The 8,377-nt window shown below is 38.9% G+C and overlaps 1 protein-coding gene across 2 annotated transcripts; it reads left to right on the top strand.

The window, feature by feature from the left end:
- The first annotated feature begins 668 nt into the window (after nt 1-668).
- On the top strand, nt 669-8,377 carry LOC129351369 (acidic leucine-rich nuclear phosphoprotein 32 family member B-like). 2 transcript variants are annotated; one of them, XM_055020245.1, is made up of 7 exons: nt 669-816; nt 3,914-4,063; nt 4,904-5,026; nt 6,296-6,473; nt 6,550-6,638; nt 6,710-6,779; nt 7,336-8,377. In XM_055020245.1, the coding sequence occupies exons 1-7, from the start codon at nt 763-765 to the stop codon at nt 7,413-7,415; spliced, it is 744 nt and encodes a 247-aa protein (XP_054876220.1). In that variant the 5' UTR covers nt 669-762; the 3' UTR covers nt 7,416-8,377. The 2 variants fall into 2 exon arrangements, with proteins under 2 accessions (XP_054876220.1, XP_054876219.1); XM_055020244.1 differs by having other exon boundaries at nt 6,710-6,782.

Below are 8,377 nucleotides of genomic sequence, written 5' to 3'. Positions count from 1 at the left end.
TAATCTCAAACGTTATACGTGTTTTTGTAAAGTTTGAAAGGCGTGAATATTTTCACTGAAATAAATTCCTGTTTGATTTTAATATACAAACATCCACTAGAGACGCTAGAAGTCAATGTTTCCTTCATGTTGCCATTTCCCTCCGTTTTTATGCATGTGATATGTTCAGGTGCTTCAAGAAAAGCTTCGAAAAGAATGAAAAATCATAAAAATTATATTTTAACTTACGCCTTGAAGCAATATTTGTGCTGTAATTTTCCAAAACATCCCATCAACTAGTCCTCTAACACGAGTTACATGTGCTCATTTTGCTGTTTGTCGTCTAAAATAGCCACATTTCTGTTGGCACTTGAAAGCAACAACGCCTTGACCCACTTTCACACACGCCATGTAAACGTTGTGTTTCGTATCGCTTTATGATGCAAAAACAGCGAACTTCCGGAAACTGTGCTTGCTCTTTCAAAATAAATGTAAAACTCTAAACATACTTTGTAAATTATTTCATAAATACGAGGATTTTATTTAGTCTCTATATGAAACAAACTGATATATATTATAATTATGAGCTAGAATGTAAAATAAGCTAAGTTAATTGTCAGCGCGTCTCCTGGACCGTCTCTGACTTTTATTGTTGTAGTCTTTGCTGGAAGTTCTTTGTGCTAGCTTTAGCTAACTTCACTCTGTTTCCGCGTGTTGATGCTGAAGCCAGGATCGTGTAGAAACGAGTGTTTTTGCTTCGCAGAGAGTCAGAAGTAGAGGAAAATGGACATGAAGAAGAGGGTTTCGTTAGAGTTGAGGCACCGGTCTCCAGCGGAGGTGAGAGTCCCGGGTTTTTAACTATTTGACTGCGGTGTGAACTCAACCGGCAGCGGGAGGGGGAGGAGGAGAGGTGGTGGAGCACATGGCAGCTAGATCTGCAGCTTTACCAAACTACAAGCTAATTTATTTATGTCTTGAAATCACAGTTTTTCTAAATTAACAGATACATTATGAATGTTTGGAGGTAAGTTTATTTGCTGTTCAGTCTAATGTATCTAATGCGAGTATAAACTTGTGCTGGTGACGCTGAAGTTAGACTCTGTTTCGGAACTGCAGTAAAGGGTTATTCGAATAATTTTTAGAGTTTGGACTATATTGAACTATGATTCAAAATATAAAATTCTTAGACTGGTCATACTTGGACTTTATTATTCTAAACTGAATAGTATTTTTTAATAAAGTTGGTGATTTATGAAACATTAGTTTTAATGTGAAACTAAAACTAGTGTTTTAATACCCATTTTTTATCTTTAAAATTGCAGTTTAAACTGCAACGATTACACTGGTCTCGCCTGACCTGAGTAGTTATACACTGAATATGCATTCTGAAAAATAGATACTAATTAGAGAAATTTATAAATGTCTGTTGTAATTTTTTTTTTTATTTCACAAAATTAGACAACAAATAAAACAAAAGTTTTTAACGAATATTTGTATTGTGTAAATGACCCAGTCAAACTTTAAACCTGCAAATTATAAACGATATATGATAATTCAAAATCCTGAAATACCCGTTTACTGCAGCTCCAAATCGGATACCAACTTCAGCCTCATACATCCGTGTTTGTGTCTTGGGCCTAGCTAATATCTGGAGCTACATTACTACGCAGCTGTGTTTGACTCCGTTAATATAAAGTGATGATTACCGCAAATTATTAAAATAGCTTAAAATGTTTTATTTAAATTCATGACAGTTATTAAATATGTTTATAAACCAATAAATATGTGTCGTTTAAATATTACAACGTATTATAATTAAAACTCGGCAGGAAATGAGTTTGGAATGTTAATCTTTTGACATTAAATAAAGTTAAAATAGAAGGTTAAGCTTTAAATATTAATTTCTGAGTTTGCTTACACTGAACTTTGTGCCCTTTTAGTGTATTTTTACGTTTTGTTACTTTAATAGCTGCCTGTACCAACGCTGTATCAGGAAGTAGTCGGAGCCCATGGCTACAACGTGCCGTTAAGTGCGCGCTAACACTAGCTTGAAGCTAAAGTAGCCTAACTGTAATTTATTGCGCCCGATGTATTATTTACGTCAGTTAAAATTCTCAGGTTTGTTATAAAACTTAGAATAACAATATTTAGTGTTTTATTATTATCGTTTTTAGCGTTTATGGAGGTTAAAAAGACCAGAGCGACGGTTAGCAGATATGAGACCCACGTGACGCCGCTCGTGCGTCGGGAGTTTACAAACAGAAAGGAGGCTGGGTTCCAATAAAGACCTGGTCAGGACCCGTCCCATTTCTAAAACTGGTCGAGAACCGTCCCAGTTCTAAAACTGACCAGGACCCGTCCCATTTCTGAAACTGGTCAAGAACCAATTTCTAAAACTGGTCAGGACCCGTCCCAGTTCTGAAACTGGTCAAGAACCGTCCCAGTTCTAAAACTGACCAGGACCCGTCCCATTTCTGAAACTGGTCAAGAACCAATTTCTAAAACTGGTCAGGACCCGTCCCAGTTCTGAAACTGGTCAAGAACCGTCCCATTTCTGAAACTGGTCAGGAACCGTCCCATTTCTGAAACTGGTCAGGAATCCTTTAAAATTACAAAACTGCTAACTGATCCCTTTTATTTATAAAACTACTCTGTTCCAGTATCAGAGTGATAAAGGGTGTTTTCCATTTAGATTGAAGTGAAATATATTTTACAACCGTTACAGACTCATTTTCATCTGACAGGTTAACTTGTTCCACAAGGGAACCAATGATAGTTCTAATTAGCAAGTAGCTAGCACGTCTGGAACATGCACCATTTGGTGGGTAAGTGGTTGATCAGGCAGTCTTTGAAAAGAGATGGATGTTCCCCTTTTCAAATTAAAACCATTGAATTAAAATGCATCCTGTTGAGTTCTGTGCTAAGGACTCACAGCCTTTGTTGAGTTGCAGAGCTTTACATGTGAATAAAAACCCTCCACACCTGAAAGTCAAGTCCTGCTGAGAGATCAGATTACTGTTTCCATGCTAATAAAGGCACAAAGAAGCACATTCTAGCTGCTAATTTGTTGTGGGCTGCAAGATTTCAATGGGTCTGCTGGTGTTTCTGTAGTATTTAGGAGCTTTAATTACTTTATTATTTAGCTACCAACATGGCTGGGATTCTTTTAAAAAAGCTCAGGTTGAGCTGTACTAAAGATTTTGACCAATAAATAGAGGAAATATCTAATAGCTTGCTCATTATTGCAGGCATATATTTCTTTCATAGAGATTATGTGTTTTTGCGTTGTGTGTATAACCGTTTATCACAGTGGACTTGGCTTTTAAAAACATAATTTAAATAGTCACCTGATGACCACCATTAAATTTATGAGAAAATCTGATGTATAAAATTATTCTAATACTGGAATGATTCCTACTGTTGTTGTAGATATGTTCAATTTTGTTCCTCCATTAAAATATTACAATAATTTTATACCTTAGTATAAGTTGGAAGTGTCTGATCATTGTTGTGCCCTCTGGTGGCCACTTAAGGCACGTCACCTCCTTCTAAATCAGAAAATATTTTTAAATACTGATTAAATAAAAACTTTATAATAGATATTATTACTGTAAACTAGGGCAATAAATAGATTATTAATTCATGATTCAAAATAGACACATTTCAAATACACTGATTTGAAATTTTTGGCCAATTCCAATATTAATATCCTAGTCAAGGCTGATATTTATCGAAGTTAAATTTACTATTCCCAACCCACCATGTAAAAGTTAAAGTCGTCACAATCCTTTGCTGCATCATCACAACTCTTCACAAACTGTTGAAGAGTTTGTGAAGTTTTTAAGAAGCTGAAAAACATTTGATTGATTTAATTTTGGATGCATAACGGTAACATGTAATGGAAGAGATGTTCTGGTTCTGATGACGCGTTCAGGTCCAGGAGCTGGTTCTGGACAACTGCCGCTCCAGTGAGGGGAAGATCGAAGGAATCACAGAGGAGTTCTCCAACCTGGAGCTGCTCAGCCTCATCAACGTCGGCCTGACCAGCGTAGCGGACATCCCCAAACTGGACAAGCTCAAAAAGGTGAAATCTATTCAGAATCCTCTGGCAACAATAAGCTGATGTTTCTGCAGAGTGTAACTTTTATAAATGCTGAAACTGACTGTACCATAACATGAGACAGATGATCTGTGAAAAATGAAGCGAGCTCCTCCACCTTCACCCAGTGCTTACTGGGAACAACCAATCAGAGCCAGGAGGCGGGTCTTAGTGCTGTCAATCACCCAGACTCTCTGTTATGCTGCAGCTAGCAGAGAATGTTGTGAATGCTAATGCTAGTTAGCAGTCATCAGTGATTGTGTAAATCTAAAAAAAAAAAAAAATAATAATTATTTTCAAGTTTGAAAAGTAAAAAAATTGCTAGAAAAGAAGCTGGTTCCTAGATAACGTGAACATTTCTGAGTTCAAAATTTTTATTTTTGAACATTTTTTTACTTTTGAAACACAGCACTTTGTAATTTTTTTTAATTATTATATTCAAAAGAAATTCTGAGATAATCTCAAATATTTTTGGAAAACAAAAAACTCAATTATGGACTAGAAAACAAGGGTAAGGAGACCCGAACCGAAACGGTTAGCTATTTAGTGCAGAGTACACATGGATGATTGGCAGCACTAAACCCCTTCCTCTGGTTTAGATCGTTTTGTTTTCATGTGTTTCTACTGATAATAGCTGAGAGAGGTGGTGGAGGAGGTCAATTTTTTTCAGATTATCATAAACATGTTTTTTTACAAGTTACCTGCTGCGGTTTTAAATGAGCCGTTAAACTATGAAATGTGTTGTGATGTTGAGAACATTCAGACTGCAGAGTCCCTTTCAGTCCCACTAAATGCTTTACTTCTTGCCCCCCTCTGCGTCTGTAGTTGGAGTTGAGTGATAACAGGATATCAGGCGGTCTGGAGGTTCTGGCAGAGCGGCTCGTCAATCTGACGCACCTCAACTTGAGCGGCAACAAGTTCAAAGACATCAGCACGCTGGAGCCGCTGGTGGGTAGAAATGAGATTCTAACCACTCGGGTTTGGTTGGTTACCAACAGACATGATGCCTGCTGGCTGCTCACAGTCGACCTTCAAACTGGAATATTGAAGCATTTTGACGTGACGACTTAAATAATTTTTTTGGGGTTGACTCACTTTCTTTTCTAAGAAATTTCAAATGACAGGAAGTACTGTCAAATCCCTTCTGTAACTTGTCAGCAACTGACCAATCAGCTTTCCAAGTACAAGCACTCTGACGATATTGACATGTCTATCATAGAAAACAGGCTGGGATCAGAAACTTTGAGGAAAATAACAGGTAATAGTTTTTGTCATAACGACCCTTCCTGACAGCTCCATGCTAACGACTCACGGTTCTGTGCTAAGGACTCACACAACTCGGCTAAATTAAAATAACAATGCCAAACATCTATTCATTTCCAGGTCAGTGAGTGAAGGTAGTAGTGCTGGATGCGTGTCGAATCCAACGGTAGCTGAGAACCGACAGCAGTAACTGCTTTACCGGCATTTAAACACCGTTTCATGCTCCTGCTTATTTCTAAGGATTTTCCTGAAGGCAGATCTTCACAACCCGGCTTTAAGTTATTACTCACACATTTTGTATTCATAAAATGCGTCCCGCAGCGTTCACACTTACAGCTAACCAGACTTTTTTGGCCCTCATTTTTCCTCTAGGGATTTATCCCTGATTTCTCCATTATTTCCTGCTAATGACCTTACGGACCTGACATAGGACTAGTTGCAGAACTTTCTTGCCTGCCGTCTTTGCCTCAGTGTTGGTTTGTTAGGCAAAAATGACTCAATAAATGTCTGGGGTAACGCAATGAGGTCCTGGCCTTAATATTTAAAACAAGATGGCCGCCCTGGCCGTACTGACAAAACGATGGTGAAAAAAAATCAGATTCTCTAAAAATATAATTTTCAAAATCCAAAAATGTGATGATTGATTTATGGGCCAGCCCTATTCTGTCAGCAGAGTTGGTGAGTAGTTGTGAAGCAGAGGGAACCGGTTCTGTTCCTGGTTCTGTTCCTGGTTCTGCTCCTGGTTCTGCTCCTGGTTCTGCTCCTGGTTCTGTTCCTGGTTCTGCTCCTGGTTCTGCTCCTGGTTCTGCTCCTGGTTCTGCTCCTGGTTCTGTTCCTGGTTCTGTTCCTGGTTCTGCTCCTGGTTCTGTTCCTGGTTCTGCTCCTGGTTCTGTTCCTGGTTCTGCTCTGGTCCAGGCAGCTGAACGGTTGTTGTTGTTTGTTTGGCCGCTGCAGAAGAAACTTCCTCAGCTGAAGAGTTTGGACCTGTTCAACTGCGAGGTGACCAACCTGGGCGACTACCGGGACTCCATCTTCACGCTGCTGCCTCAGCTCACCTACCTGGACGGCTACGACGCTGACGACTGCGAGGCGTCCGACTCGGACGGGGAGGCCGACGCCGTCGATGACGAAGGTCTGTGCGGCGTTGACAAAGCTCAACGAACGGTTCGCCGTGTTTGACATTAATCTGAATCTTTTGCGTCCCAAAGGAGAGTCGGAGGAGTTCTGGGAGGAGGAAGAGGACGATGATGAAGATGTGGTGGCGGAAGAGGACGATGACGACAGCGGCGATGATGAGGTTAGCTTCCTGGTTCATTCCTCATCTTCATCATGTTGGTCATCACATTAACATGCTGCTGTTTCTGGCAGGAGGGCGGCGTGAACGGAGAGGTGGACAGCGAGGAAGATGACGATGATGAAGAGGATGACGAGGAAGATGGTGGTGAATAGCCGAGATCTTCTGCTGGTTTTACCTCCAGATAAAATACAACTTTATTTTTAAAACGCCTTAAATAACTTTTCAACCACGGAAAGGTTGAAATATTCAACCCTCTTTAGTAAAGCAGCTAAATAAAACACATCCTGGTTCAATTAATTACAGAGGGTTTTATTTTTAAGGCCTTAAAATGTCTTAAATTCATTACAAAAATGTTAGCCTTAAATACGTTAGTCAGGTCTTACATTTTATTGCGGCAGGAATATTTATTTTGTTTTTTGTTTGAAGAACTTTTTAGTCAGGCAATTTGAGGCGGTTGCTAACTAGCTGCTAATGTACCTGTGCTAGCTCTTTTTTTTTTTTGTATTTATTATGAATGCAAACTACAAAGTTTCTGCTGCCAGCCCATAATCGCACCCAATCATCTCCTATAAACTCTTAATAGATATTTTCAGTCTCAAATTTGATTCAAACTGGCATTGAAAAGTTATTATGAAACCTGCAGATGCCCTGAATTAGTAAATAGTTGAGTTCAACGGGTGACTTGTTTCCTCCACAGACGAGGATTCGTCTCCGGTGAAGGGACAGAAGAGGAAGAGGGACCAGGAAGATGAAGAGGAAGAGGAAGATGATGAGTGAACCCCCCACTGTTTCCCACCAGCCAACACCAGCTCTGCTTCCACTCCCACTGGGCTGCATCCCATCCGTTAAATCTCCAAAATCTAAATAACTTTCTCCTCCATGCTTCACGTTTATCTTTTATCAACAATCTGCTCAACTCCTCAGATTCTTCCTACATTTTTTTGTAGATTTCTTATAAACTCAGGAATAAAATGTAAAAACTCAAAAGTTAGAAGACATTTATTAACATTTTCTTTCCTCTTAAAATATGGGATTTCCTCGCTTTTTTATTTTTTTGTCATATTTATACAATCGTCTCTTTTTCAGGAGCTCAAAGTGGAAAACGACCAGATTTAATTTTTACCATAGTTTAATTTCTTTCTCTGAAAACATGCAACTATATTTAACAAATATTAAGACCAAGATTGTAATATTTTCACAGAAAACATAAATCTAATGTTTTCCTCTTTAAAACATCTGCAGTCATAAAATAAAGCCTCAGTTGAATCAACGTTTCGTTGGTCGATTCCATCAGAAGCTGTTTGTGTGATGATGTAAAATAGGATATGAAATGATTTAAATTCAAGTCGGTGGATGCAGGTTTTTGTATTTTTGAGGTTTGATTCTCGTTTTTCTCTCCCTTTGACCTTTGACCCGATCTGTCGTCCCGGTTCCCCGCAGCCAGCTGCGCTCAGGGCAAACTGTGTTGTTTTGTTTGTTTTTTTTGTTTTTGTTTTTTTTGCAAGCAGAGCTTTTTAAAAAAATCTATTTTTTCAGAGAAAGTTTTGTTTACTTTTGCATGGCTGCCTCTGGGCGCCGTCTCTCTTTTTCTCTCTCTCTCTCTCCGTGTGCCTCTGCGTTCGTTTCGTCACTGTCACAGCGAAGCCATGAGGTCGTTTGCTTGTTTTATTTTTACTTTCTGTAAGTTAAAAATGAGAAATCATACAAAAGGACTCTGTAAATAAAATCTTAACATTTTC

This window comes from Poeciliopsis prolifica, unplaced genomic scaffold (assembly GCF_027474105.1).
Source record: "Poeciliopsis prolifica strain line A6 unplaced genomic scaffold, Auburn_PproV2 SCAFFOLD066, whole genome shotgun sequence".
NCBI classification, from domain to species: domain Eukaryota; kingdom Metazoa; phylum Chordata; class Actinopteri; order Cyprinodontiformes; family Poeciliidae; genus Poeciliopsis; species Poeciliopsis prolifica.
The sequence above is the reverse complement of the archived record's forward strand: the minus strand, read 5'-3'. Positions and strand labels throughout refer to the sequence as shown.